The sequence below is a fragment of the Eretmochelys imbricata genome, chromosome 5 (genome assembly GCF_965152235.1).
Source record: "Eretmochelys imbricata isolate rEreImb1 chromosome 5, rEreImb1.hap1, whole genome shotgun sequence".
NCBI classification, from domain to species: domain Eukaryota; kingdom Metazoa; phylum Chordata; order Testudines; family Cheloniidae; genus Eretmochelys; species Eretmochelys imbricata.
In genome coordinates, this window is record NC_135576.1 from 18,729,641 (window position 1) to 18,744,578 (window position 14,938).

General features: G+C 37.6%; 1 protein-coding gene across 1 annotated transcript in view; it reads right to left on the reverse strand.

The window, feature by feature from the left end:
• Positions 1-14,938, reverse strand: part of MBD2 (methyl-CpG binding domain protein 2) — a 51,865-nt gene that overhangs the window by 23,305 nt on the left and 13,622 nt on the right. Inside the window, exon 3 of the mRNA XM_077816682.1 lies at positions 6,023-6,160. Within this exon, the coding sequence (XP_077672808.1) occupies positions 6,023-6,160 (138 nt within the window). The remainder of the gene's footprint in view (positions 1-6,022; positions 6,161-14,938) is intronic.

The window sequence follows — 14,938 nt, forward strand, 5'->3', positions numbered from 1 at the left end:
GACATAATAATCACAAGTAAAATATTAATAATCTAGTTAATAAGAAATGCATCATTCACCATTTTCTAACATAATAAAAATGTAAAAACTAAGAATCTGAATAAATATGTTATGTAATTACTTAAAGAAGTGTGTGTGTGTGTGTATGTTGTATCCTCCTGATTAGCAAAAGGAAGCACCAAATTAGTGTAAATGCTATGTTGATTTTCCAAAATCAACATGTTTTAATGGTTACCAATTAATGAGACTCAACCTTTCTTTAGGAAAATACCTAAAAAGTACAAATAAACAATAGATTAAAATCTATTATTTAAATCAAGGTTTTCTGCTTGTTGAATTAAATCATTTTAAAATCAGTGATTCAACTAGTTTTGACTTAAATCAATCCATCCTGAATTATACAAACAAAATGCTTGCCCTAGGCTCTTGGCACTCATATTTAAAAGCACTACACTCATGTAATTCCAGCAGATAATTGGTCAAGTCTCAAAATATCCACTACATAAAAAACCCTATTCCTTAAGTGAGACTTGTGTTCAAACTTTTGGGGAAGAAACAGGTGGGCTTTGTAGCATGCACTGGAGGTCAAAAAGTTCAGGCTAGTTAGCACCAAGGAGACCTGTGTTTTCAATGAGAGAACATGTGCTTCACAAATAGTACAGCTTTTGATTACACCTTGGAGCAGTAACCTCTGGAGACTGAAACAGAGCGGATACCTAGAGGGCAGGGATACTGAAATCCATGAGGAAGAAAGGAGTTTTGGTTTGCCATGTCACTGAATATTCTTCAGTCAGATGTGAAACACTGAACAGGCCAGCAGTACTAACTTAAGCAACTGATTGGCTAACTTATTGCCTGTTGACTTGAGGTGTAGCTCTTGGGTCTCCACTGGACTGTATTTTTCTTTCTTCTGAGAATCCCCACTCCAGGTTCAAAAGGAAGTATGTGGCAGGAGTAGAGAGTATGGAGTACTACCACATCTGGTGTTCTTTTGGATGGGAAGGGAGAAAGCAGTAGTTGGAAGAAGGTGCAGTTTCCTGACATTAGGCAAAATCATACTAGCTTTCAGCAATGATGAGGAAACAAGCTTTCTGCTTCTTACTGATTAAACTGCTCTTGAAGCCAATAGCTATTCTGACATTTTTCATCCAGAGTGATTCTGGGTAGCAGTCCAAGGTTGACTGCTTAACCTCAGCCAAAGCTGAGTGCAGTGCAACTCTGAAGCAGTAAGACAAGCAGCCATGACTGGAAGACTGAGGGTTTCTGGTCCATGTAACGAAACAGACAAGAAAATGAAGCCTGGAATAAGGGAAACAAAATGCTACAAAATGCAAGTAGAAAAAAATAATCATCAAAGGAGTAACTTTACTACTTTGAGCCACCTCAGTGAGACCCCAACACAGGTTTTGGGTATGAGAGTAATTTCGGAAGAAAGTGAAGTAGCTACAAAAGGACTGTGTGAATGAGACAGACTTGAAGTTTGGCAGCATGTGGGCAAAAGCACTGTGCTTTGATGACAAATATAGTTTTAGCAAAGTGCCTCTGGATTGACTGGTGTCAGTGTATGAAAAAAAAAGTTGTTTGAGGATTTTAAAACAATTCATAGAAGTTGAAAGTGCATTCACTAGTTCAGCAGTGGGAGGGGGAGGAGAGAGATAAAAAAAGAGTAGTTTGTCAGCAAGCTTCTGTCTTCAATAAATAGACTCAGTCCCCACCTAAGGATATAGCCTAGATCTAGGAACCCTGGATGTGCAGCTCTACCTTCTCACACCCTCGTGTGGATTCCTCTTTCTTGATGAGCAAGTAAGATAGAGAACCAAGAACTACGTATTCCAGATGTTCCTGAACTGTGATCTAAAAGCTCTTTCCAGTGGCACATGAAGAGCTGAGCAGCGTCATGATGATCCTGGCTCCATCCTTTGTGTGCAACTGCTGCCAGGACACCTAAAAGCATAGAACCACAGGTGCCACTAGGGTCTGTTGCTCCATAAAAGGAGTTCCCAACTCTACCAACACCCACCCCAGAAGGAAGCTGCTGCTGTAAGGTCATGGAGGAGCTACCATAAAGACATCTGCTACCTGAAGGAGCTGCAGCCCGAAATCTCACTGCAACACCACCTAGGAAGCCAACAGAGAGATTGCTTCTGAGGCTATCACGTGACAAAGAAACTACTGGAATTGCTAAGGGGATAGCTACCACAAAGAGGACCACAGAAAGAAGCCATTGAGACCACCACATGAAAAGTCAGGCTATGAAGGAATGTTGGCAAAATCTGGTTTCAAATTCTATTGTGAGGAGGGAGGTAGATGGAGGTAAAAAAGAGAAAGGAGGCCAGACAAAGGTACTTAGAAAAAAAAAAAGGAGTCAGGGACCTAGAGGGAGATTTGGGTTAGGATGGGAGAATAGTGAGGAACGTAGGCATAGAGAAACCACGACGCCTGAAGGTAGTAGGTTGATTGAACTTGAGTTTTAGCATGGGGGAAATTTGTACGCATGTGGGACTTGTGGGGGTGGCAACATCAACAGCAGTGGGAGTTTATTTTGAATGTGTATATAGGGGAAAGCGTGGAATGGATTTTGTTTGGAGGGGAAATTGATTGTATGTGGGAGGAATTCACTTTGATTTGGAAAGAGCAATCATGAGATTGCCTCCCTACTAAGAGATGCTTTACAATATAAAATGTTGGGAAACCCTGGTGTACTCTCTCAGAGTCTAACTGAACTGTCAGTATCCAGTCCTGCCTCATTACTTTGTCCTGTAAAAGATCCTAACAGGGAACCATATCCTTGTTTTGTGGAAAGTAAGCAGGGCCTATGCACTCCATTGGACTTCTTCTATACTCGGTAGAATGTGCAGAATTACAGAATTTGAGTGTGCAAATCTATTCAAATGCACAATTAGGATAAAACCTATCATATGCATACACACATATGCAAGTGATTGCAGATGTGCAATTGCACACAGAGGTGGTAGTTGAGATCCCTCTGGACCATTTGGCAATTTATATACCAAAAAGACTTCTATCATAATTTTGTGATAGATTATTTTTCCATGGAGGAGACTAATTTTTAAGAGATTTACATGTCCTATATGAAAAGCATATAATCAATTGTCAAATTGTTTCACTAATATTTGTTACAATGTAAATAACAAGTAATCTATGGCCTGTTTTGAATTGCGACTTTCCTGAAATACAAAGCACAGGGAAGTCTTTATAAACACAGTCTCTATCACAATTTATCTGGAGGTTAATTGAGAAGTGCTGGGAGAGTCTGCTTCTATCTGCATAATATTTCTACCAAGAAAACCCATCCCTAAATTTTAAAGAGGGTTTTAGGATTCCAGATTATTTTCTCTTTCTTTCTTCCTCCCCCCTCCCCCCACTTTTCTTTTAAGTTGTTGTACCAGAAAAGTCTCTACACATAGTTTGGAAGAAAGTTTTAAAGTATCTAGTATGCAACTAACTTCTTTGTTTACTGCACCATAATAAAAAAAATGTACTGTTTATAAAGTTTCCAGGAAGGACTTTTCAACAATTCAAATTTATGGTTTGAAAATCTAACAACAGACAGGCTGGAAAGGAGTACAAAGGAGTGGGAAATATCTTTGAGCTGAACTTCACTCCCATGGTTGGTCCCCTCAAATCAATCATCTTAGCAATTGTGAAAAGTGTAATTTTTTGTCACTGTACCCCACCAATCCAGATTAGTGAGTTTACATATCACAGGATTAGTCAAGCAATTGCAGCACTACGGATTTTAAGCTTTTTGGATTTTCTGCATACTGTTAACTCTGCACTACCCAGAACCACATGAGCTTTACTGAATAGAAGAAAAAGCTAGAATCAGTGCCTTTAAAGACCCAGGGAAATTGCAGACAAGCTGAAGCCACACCAGCTTGTGCTTTAGAAGTCAGATTTAAACAAAAAGAATGGCATCTCCAGGTTCTTGGGATCTATGTGACCATTCCAAAGAGATGAAGTGCATTGGAGAAAACAAGAACACTGCTTTTAAGCTAACAACAGCCCTAGAATTATTGTATAAAATCAGCACTAAATAGGGAAGGGGTGGGGGGAAAGAGTTTTTTAAACCATTTCAAACCCAAGTCTCCAAAAACAATAAAAAAATGTCACCGATCTTTATAGAAACCTCTTCTGCTCAGAACACCAACATTTTGCTTGGTAATTTTGTTCAGTGTGTCCTCTTACCAAGAAGTGATGCTGTAAAAGATGAGAATGGAATCTGTTCAAAAGTAACCAGGATGTCCAATATAGCAGGTGTTGTTTAGCTTTAGATCTCATTCCATCTTCTTAATTTATTAAACCCTCTCTTAGAAGGCAAAGACCTCGCCCAATTGAGTACTGAAAGTCATCTATAATGGGAATCTTTAGGAGGAAAGATTACTCTTTCACATAAAGATCAAGGGACTAGTTGTAGAAGACCTCAGTCACTAAATTTGTGGGAGGTAAGGGAGCAGACAACCAGGGAAGGGTTTTGAATCAGTCATCAAGGTATGAACTGGCAGAGATCCATTTCTCTAGAATGAAGGTGCTACAACTGCTACCATTTGGTGAATATTAGTGGTGCAGCAGCCGCACTGAAAGGAAAAGCCTGGCACTGGAAGTGTAGTAGCTCAAGGGAAACCCAAAGAATATATGGTGATAAGAGGCTGTAGACCCATGCAGTTATGTATCTGTTAGATCTGGATGTGATACACTTACATGGCCCCTGCTGAACTTCGTGGGACCAACAGTGAGGCAAGCCGAGACCTTCAAATCTTGCTGAAAGACCTCTATAACAAGATGATCCAATATGGCTCCAAATCTCTTCTTTTCTGGCTCACCTGAAGAGGAAGAAACACTACACAGGATGTAGGATCCAAATTCTTTAGATAGATTCTTTAAGAAAACAAAGCCCAATCATGTGTGATAGGTCAAAACTATTTCTTACAAGATCTGCACACAGGAACCTTGAGGGAGCAATGCTGATAGAAGCAGTCTTGATTTCATAGGAAATGAATGTTAAAAGCATGTTTGCCCCAGAACTTAACTCTGTTCTATAATAAGAAAGGGGCCATGAGAGTGTACCGAATACATACATAAGTGCTATAGTATTTTCTTCTTAAAACAGCCAATGTATAAGGCATCTTAATTTGATGGTAGCAACCTTATAGGGACTTGACAAATAAGATTACATTGATCCTTCAGGTACTGTTTTTAAATCTCACTCATATATACACAGCACTAATAATTAGCTAACAGGGAGTTCCTTGTGATAGTTCTTGCATTTGTTCATTTCTTTTCAAATGAAGATCCCTTTGGTGTGAAGAGATGATCAAACATCAGTAAAAGAAAGGGATCTAAATGAAATCCTGTACAAAACAGAATTTATAATAATATACTCTACTATTTTCTAAAAATGAGCATTCATCAAAAGTCTGCTTAAAGGGGATTTAATGAATTTAAGAGACACAAAACAGCATTTTTTAATGTTTTATGTAAAGCCTTCTTCCAGTAAAATGCCTTTTACAAAGGTAAGGAGTACTTGTGGCACCTTAGAGACTAACAAATTTATTTGAGCATAAGCTTTCGTGAGTTACAGCTCACTTGTATGTTCTATCCCCTCCCCTTTATAAAACAGCAAACTTTTTAGGAACAAATGCTGTAAAGAGGGCAATACAATGAAGTTTGATGCTTCATGTCAAAATACAGGGATTGTTTTTAAAAAGTGTTGTAACTCAGTGAAATTCTCTAATTGTAGAACCATGAAGGAAGGTACGGATTAAAGAGTTAACCTCCTACACACTCATTTTAACATGCATGGAATCAAGCCTTTTCAGCTACTTCTCCACTACACTTTTTTTTTAATAAAAAGAAGAGACACTTAATAGAATCACATTAAGGACATAATCTCCCCTGGCATGAAATTATTCTGTCTTAAATTTAAACTAGAGCCAATTAGATCTCAGGTCACAATACCACTTTCTGAATGGTAACAACAGGGAACTGATGACCTTCTTACCTGGCGTGGCTGTTCAGTCACTCGTTGTGGATCTGATCTCACTTTATTGCTAGGATGGTTGGTAACTTTGGTTACTGGCTGTTTGAAAATGGATGCTGTTTGTCTGATTGGCAGTGTCGTATTTAAGTCTGGTTTACCCTGTTTAAAAAAAAAAACGGATTAGCAAGGACTGTATAACAGATTAACCCATTTTTACTGACTTGTGAAAGAATTTGTTGTTACTGCACTAATGAGTTCTTGGATAGCTAACCTTTCAACCAACTCACTTATTTTAAAAGAAAAAAGTGAGGTTTAGAAGTTTCACAGCTACTTCTATCTCGTGGAAAAATAAAGCCGCATGAGAGCCCACCTTTCCTTATTGGAAAATATACGTTATTTATTTAAATGACTTGTTGCTAAAGTGAGCTATTGTCAAAAGCTAATGACAAATTCAGCCTTCCAAACCTGTTTGAAAACATAATCAAAGCAAGTAATTTAAGGTTCTAATAAACAAAAGTGTTATTCAGAAATTCACAGATCTTAAGATCAAAATGGACCAATATGAACTAAATGAACCGCCTACATAAAAATAGATCACAGTATTTCCTGTATCAAGGATCTTCATAACTTTAATTGAGTTAGAGCATCTCTTTCAGAAACATTTTAAATCTTAGACTAAATGACACTAAGTGACAAAGAAACCCCCACAACCCTAATAAACTGTTCGAATAGTTAATTACCCTCACTTCTGTGAAAATAGTTTGTCTCTATATCAATACCTTCTATAATTTTTTAAATTTTATATTTTGAATGCATTTCATCTTGGTGTGCTGTATTTTAGGTTTTAGAAGATAAGCTGTTTGACCTATAATCTAGTTCCAAACTAGAATACTTACTGTAAAATCTTGATTCCAAGAAGAATGAAAAAATTTCCCTATTTTTAGATCAGCTCAGGAGAAAATGGAGATAAAAATGTATCATAAGTCTGAATTTATTTTTATTTTACTGAAAAATGAATGTTTGCACGATTGGCTTTGTTGTGCTCAGGTATCTGCATTAGGTATTTTATAAGGGGATGATATTTTATTTCTCATATACCAGTGACAATATTTTTAGGATACATGATCCAGATAAGAGTATGCAAGTTTCCTCAGAAGTAGTCTTATGCTTGATATTTTGGCAGTCGTGTCACAGGTTGAAAAAAACTTCTGAGACACAGAAAATACCAAATATTTTAAGAATTGCTGGCTAACACACCCCACATACTTAAGAACTTCGGACAGTCTTTTCGTCCATGATAACAGAGCAATTTCGGATTTTCAAAGCTTTTTATTTCAGAAATTTCAGATATGCATTATATTAATACAAAAATACATGTATTGACAAACCTGAGCAATATGTAATCCTTTACAGCACAAAAATGCGGTAGCCTACATTACGTTTACAGACAATTTTTTTTAACCAACCAAAATTGTCAGGTTTAGAACATAAAAAAATGTATTAAGTGATAATCACTATAAACACAAAACAAAATTCTTGCCACACAAGACTATACAATTAAAATGAAAGTTGGAGTGTTGTTTTATGCAACAATCTAACAGCAAGGGGAAATTTGGAATATTACATTTCTGCTTAAACTAACATTTTATTGCAAATATCTGTATATCACCTATATCACCATACAAATATTCATTGACACATGCTTAGGATGCATTAAAACTCATCTGCGCGTACATCTTCATACTTTCCAATCACATACAGTAACGTTGTGGGGTTAGCACTCGTTCAAGATTGGAGAAACTGCGTTCAGCATCAACTGAATTGCACTGGATTGCCAAAACAACATGAGCAATCTGGCTAAGTCTTGGCAAACATTTGTCCATGCTTTTCCAAAAACTGGAGAGAGCAGTGTCATTGATACTAAGAAGTTAATTTACAGTGTTCAAGTAAACTGCTCGCTCACCCTCAGATACAGAACTCAGCAGTGGTATACTCTCTTCATAGTCACTGAAGTTGCAGGAGAGTACACAAACTTGCTTGGGATCAAGGATTCTCACATCACGAAAAAAATGTATATGCTGGCTCTTTGTATTTAAGTATCCCTGCAATTTCTCTTCAGAGCTCTGAAAAACTAACACTTGAGATTGTACAGTGCATTCTGTCCTCTGTACTGAAGTATTGCTGGCAGATCAGATGCAACGTTGTACACTTCTGTTGGTAATGTCGACCGTGATTCAAACTTAAGTAGCGTCTGAACTAGTGGAGTTGCTTCTGCTTCAATAAAAATTAAATTTGCCACAAGCAATTCTCTCTGCGATTAAACACTTAGCTCCTCTAAAACGGCAGTCATATCCTCCCCTTCGATTTCCCAAGCAACGAACCCACATGTAGTACTCCATGTGATGTACAGTGGAGTACTCCACATGATGGCAGTGATAGTCTATGGCTTTAAACAAAGTAGTCCATCTTGTTACAACTATTCCAGAGGTAATGTTGGACTTTCAACTCCATAGTCAATAAGATAGTCTCTGAAATGAACACATCTGAGTAGGGGTTTTCAGAACAGCTTTTTTATTAGAGCACACAGATGGTCCACTTCTGTATACAAATGGCACCAGCACTCACCTAGTAAAGCTGTCTTGTGTGCCCACCAGGCACATGAATGCAGTTGGTTAAAATGCCATTTAAACAGTTTTTGAATGACTTTCACATGTTCTTTGCATTATCTGTCACATAAGCCACTACATTTGAAAAGTCAATTTCATGGTGTACAAGGGACTTTATAACAGCTTGTGCACTGTAGTTTAACATGTTCTAACTCTATCGTTTCTACAAGCTTGGCAGCAGCTGGGAAATCTTCTGAAACCTGCATCAGCTCTATTAGAATATTTGCAACACACTGATGCAGGCTGTCTGTATATTTATCCACAATTATAGCTGCTTGCTGATCCTTCAGTTCAGCGATCAATTGTTGCTTGTTTTGTTCAAAGATGTGGGGAAGATGGACTCATCTCAGTGTACTTGTTTGCTGGATACAGGCCCCATTTCATGTGTGCTTATTTAGGAATTCTCTCATTTTGGGATTGTCTAGTTTTTCTAGTGGGATGTTTGCACTGCGACAAGCCTTCACCCATTCTTGTACTATATCTTTTCCCTGTAATTCTAATTTTCGTTTTGTCATACAAGCACACCAATAATCGTGAGCTGTGCCTTTGTTACTGTCACTTCACCTCTCTTTGCCCTTTGTTTTTTGTTTTTCCGTTGCTACAACATGACATGGACCTTTAATGTGGTTGACTATGTGGTCCTTTTTAACATGGTCAAGAACTTTGCTTCAAATTGTACAAAATAACTTCCCTCCATCCATATGGAACATATACTTGCCGAATTCTTTAACACTAGCCTCATGTTTAACCATTTAGACATTGGTAGAAAACGACTCAAATGCCTGAAGCAGAAGGTAGAAAATCGTAAGGACTCGGTGATTTCAGAAATGGAAGGTAATTTCATGAAAAAAAAAAACGCAGCAATATTGCCAGTTTCCAGAAAACACTGGCCCTACTAAGAACATCCCAGCCTTTTTCAGGGTGTACCAGTGAAAGCGTGGCTGGGTGCACATATATCTGTGCAGACACCTAATAAAGCCACACAGGACAGGCGCTCGAAAAAATGAAGTTCCCCAGGATTAAACAGCCCGAAATATTTTCCCGTAAAGTATGTTGTGTGTTTTAAAAAGTCTTGAGAGACTTTATATTGTCATCTGTAATTTTTGATAAATAATTGTTAAACTTGTACTTATCAAGAATATTCTTTTTAAGATTGTATTATAATATCTGTGCTGGAAGGGAGGAAAAGGGTACCCCATCATGTATGTTAAGGAAAAGTTAGCACATGTGACTCCATTTTGGTTTGGGGCCCACCATTGTCTAAAAGCAAGCACATCATGCACCAGGAGGAGTGTTCCTTAGATACTGCATTCCTGTGAAAATCCTCCTACTTGTCTCCAGCCTGCCTTGACTCCCAGTATCTGTTCTCTGTCAGTCCCTAAACTCCTGATCTCCTGGCCTTTGATGTGAGGCCTCCCATCCTGATAATAAAAGTTACTGATGCATCGCTTTAGGACCATGCTGTGTAATTAACATACTGGTTTAGCACGAGAAATGCACCAAGCAGGGATAGGTGGTAGATAAGAAAAGGGTTTGTTTATTGGCTAAGGTTTCCGGTGCACGAGGGCAACATGCTTTGCCAAGAGGTATATAACCTTTGTATAATCTGTATTCGGGGTCCCCTCCTGGCTAGCAGGGGGGCACCACGCTCGAGCGTAATAAACTTGTTGTTTTTTGGGAACTCGGCAGTTGTGGACTTTGTTTATGTGCCTCAGCCTAGATTCGAACTGTGCGTGACCTACCAGGTGTAATTCGCAGCATTTGTGTGCGTGTCCTATCAGGTGTAATTTGGAACATGTAAGAAGGAAGCTTTATAATTGGCTCAGAGGTTGTAGATCAGATATAAGTGAATAACTGCTTTCAATATAAGCTTCAATATAAGTATATACATACCTAACCAGATGAGAATTATAGATATAACTGATTTGGTGAAGTTCTTTTGTTTGGTTATAAATCCCAACTAAAGCCACATTCTTAGACCCCTTAGAATTTATAAGGGGATTATTTTTGTACTCATCTGATACTTTACTTCCAATATTAAGATTCACTTGTCTGATTTGATAGTTTCATAGTGTTTTATTTTTGATTAATATTCAGGTTAATTCTGGTGATAGGTTTTCTTGATTAAACTTTAGTTTTAGAGTTTTAATAAAATTTATAAAATAGAAACTGATAATGAGTTACAATTCCTGAGTCATATTTCCTTCAGTAAGGAACATGGGTCCAGAACCTTTCAAGGCCTGGGATGGATACCAGCCACTCTACCTAAAGGCCTGACCAGCACCCCTAACAAATCTATAGATCTTATGCTACAAAATTTTCTTATTTTTAGTCTGAATGTGTCTCTTTGAGCTTCTAAGTCGAACAGCTTAACTCACACAGCTTCTATTTTGAGAAATCTTCTCCCTGTGTAGAAGGGATACTTACAGACTCTGATCTCCTTGTGTGTATTAGTGCCATGTGTTATAATAATGAATCCTCTAAACATTGCTGCCAATGACATGTCAGACCCATAGAGCTTTACTGGATTCCTTTTAAAAACATTCACGAGTGTGTCACTTATTGCTCACATCCTATTGAGCAACTAGTTTTCAAACTGCAGAACTAGATCTCAAATTGCTTGTTCACTTTCACAAGGCCAGAGCTACAGTAATCTGGCAGGTTTGGATGTCCACGCATTGCATATATGGGCATCCTGTGTTTACAAATAGGAGGTCATTACCCTCCTCCCCCCGCGCTCCCCATGCTCTCACTCAGGAATAGAGTGGTCTCCTCTTGGAGGAGGATTAAGTTACAGCAAAATAATTACTCCTGAACAACAGCACCCACACAGGGGTTAACATTTTTAATTTATGTGCACCGACTTCACACCTTTAGTTGATATGCCTCAACTTTGTTTAGTGTTTTGGTGCAGACATGCCCTAAGAAGTAGCCCAATGAATGGTAACAAATTAACAAATGGTAACTTGTAAATCTCATTTTGAAGATGTTTCCAAAAGGGAAGGGTTGGGAATTTTCACGGTGGACTGAGGGCATTAGTTTGCTTTTGCTGAAGTCTGAAATATTGTTGTGCATTTGTTAATATAGTAAAGCAGCTTTGGACAATGAGGGTCACAAAAATGCAACAATGTTCTTACATTATGCACCTCTGATTTTCTAGCAGATAAAGAAATCAGACGTTTTGAGATTGTCCTGCATCCAATAAGAGTAACTTGTGTTAGGCTAATGAATATAAATGTTTCCGTCAAAAATAGGGCAATTTTTTTCTTTTAAAAATACTGTGTTGTAACCAATTTTTTCACAAATGACACAGATCTAATGGAGTCAATGGAGTTAAGATAATGGATGAACTTGGCCCCATCGTTTCTAAGTGTATGATATTCCACAAGCACTTTCAACATAGACATGAACATCAGTCTTTCACAGCTTTTCTGAGACAATGTCAAGTCTTTTGGCATTATCTCCAGAGACTTTTAAACCCAAACAAACTTTGGAATTTCAGATCTTTTACATTATAAACAACCAGGGACACTTAAAAACAAACAAACAAACAAATAAATAAAAGGCATTTTGAGTTGTACGTTCAAGATATTTTGTGCATGCAACTTGAGTTCCTTTTAAGGGAAAGAAAAAAAGTGTTCCCCTCAAATTATTCAATGAAATGAAATATACTGTTTAAGTACTGTGTAATCTTTCATCTCATTCTAGTTCCAATTTTTATTTTAATGATATGATTCTTTAGATATCTTTCTATAGTCATACAGGAGAGGGATAAACAAACCAAGCTGTGATACTTTAGCACACTACTAAGAGGCAAATAACAAGCTATTGTATTTTGTGTATGTGATAATACGTATAGAATCCACGCATACACTTAAAAGCAGTGAATGGGAAGCTTTCCCTGGGGAATGTAAGATTCTGGAGTTGTTAAGATTTCATTTTTTAAAAAGTTTTTAAACCTTATAATTGCAGAGAAATGCGAAACAAGTATTAACGATGGGGGAGCATAAGATTTACCAGACACCTAACTAGCCTGAAGTCAGCCAGGGTTGGTTTGGGCTTCAAATTTCTGTGGTGCCATGGCCCTGGAAAGTTCCCAGGCTCTTCCATATCAACCACTTTCTAGTTTAGTCTGACAGCTAGCAGGTGTCTTTCAAACTGTACAAGCAAAGAATAAATCAATGTAAAAGTATTCTGTAACCATGCCCTTACCCTCTTCCTGGCCTGCTTTTAGCGTCCTTATTATCCTCACTTTTAATGTCATATCTGTACTTTCCATTGACTTCCGTGGGCTATTAAGTCCCTAACGTTTCCCACTAATTTCAGTGGGCTCTGAGTCAGTCCTCTAAACAGTTAGCAGGGAACTCAGCTATACTTGTTTTGGTGCAGCTCCCCGCATACTTCTGGATGTTCAGAAAATCATAATTAATTATAATTATGCAGTACAGTGTTTGGTTGATTTTCAGAGTACAAACTGAGAATTTTTAATGAAACCATAAACTAGCATTCATCCATGGTTCATTTCATGGTGTTGGATTATGCTCCAATAGTTGCATCCTAGCGGTGAATGAAGTAGCACCTCTGTATTTCACATAGTTTAAATTTGTATAAATTTGGAATCCTTCACGGTAAAGGACACAATGTAAAATGTAATGAAATGTCTATAAAAGGTCTAATAAACATCACTTCATTTAAGACACAAAGTAAGTTATGGTATTCAGTTACCAACATACTTGTTATAAAAAGCTCAATATTCTTGATCAGAATGGGTTTAAAGGCCAAAGACTTCTCTGCCAGGTTCTGCTGCTGCTTGATTAACATCCTTTAAAAGCAGCTCTCCCCAAATAAAGTCCCTTTGCCCTTGAAGGAACTAAGGTATTACATCATCTGTCAGGCCTGTCAATGCATCCTTGTGCCACATCTATGCTCCATCCAGCTGTATTCTTCCTCACATAATGTTTCTATGCTAGCAGAAATGTTTTCCAGAAGGCCGTCCACTATCCTCCTTCTGGAAAAGATACTTCATACTGAGTATGATTTAGAAAGTTCCCACAATATTATTTCCAAGCCTTTCCAACCAGATGATCCTAGGTCACTCATTACATAAATGTTTGGTTAGACAGTAGTCTAATATACTTTTCTTTCAAAATAAAGACAACCACCAATTTGGAAGGGTCGTGGAAGGCATTTTTACAGCCTAACAGTAGCACCAAATAACTGCATTTATTAGTTCTTATTCAAAACTACTCTGAATCTTCTCTTCAGTTCTCTCTTCAGGAACCTCTCAAACCAGCAAAATAGTTTTAAATACTTAAAATGTCCAAATTAAAGGCATTACAAATTATTTGAAAAGATTACTGTAAGATTGAAGCAAAACTCCTCCTTCCCTCCCCCACCCCGACAAAGCCCATCAATCAAAAGGGTTTTATTGCTAATTCTGTAAGTGCACTGATACCTAATCAGGATGCCTTGCAGTTTGTGTAGAAGACCAGATGACAGATTGTAAGTGACCCATAAATGTTAACAGCACAAAGAAGACGATAACTTATTTGCAATATCTATACGCTGGTTTCAACTAAAGATATCATAAAACTTAACTAATATGTTCAATTAATGATTGCAGAGGCAAAAAAAATTTTTTTAAACAGGATTTTTCAATTACCATCTGTATATAAAACATAGAACAAAAAAGCGGCCATACTGAGTCAGACCAAAGGTCCATCTAGCCCAATATCCTGTCTTCCAACAGTGGCCAATGCCAGGTGACCCAGAGGGAATGAACAGAACAGGCAATTATCAAGTGATCCATCCCGTTGCCCATTTCCAGCTTCTGGAAAACTGAGGCTAGGGACACGATCCCTGCCCATTCTGGCTAATAGCCATTGATGGCTATATATCTAACTGTCTCAATATGGTTAAGAAAGACAGCTTAGCTGCAGTTTTATACTTCGTCCTTTGCAAAAAATATGAAACAGAGGCAAATGATTTAGAAACCACTCATGGTAAACTGTTTGTACAAGACTAACAACTAGTACAGTATGTGTGAATAAGTTTATGCACAAACATGACAAGGTAAATCTGTTAGAGGTATTGAAAAGAATTCAGCTGCAAGATTTACTAGAAGATGAACACCACATATCACTCTGCTCTAACAACTGTGCGTTAGAACTCACAAATAGCAAACTTCAAGATTAAATTTGAAGTCCTTTTTACTACCTACTGAAGAAATAATCTAGTAGCCCACAAAGTACAGATTTTAAATAGCATAGGA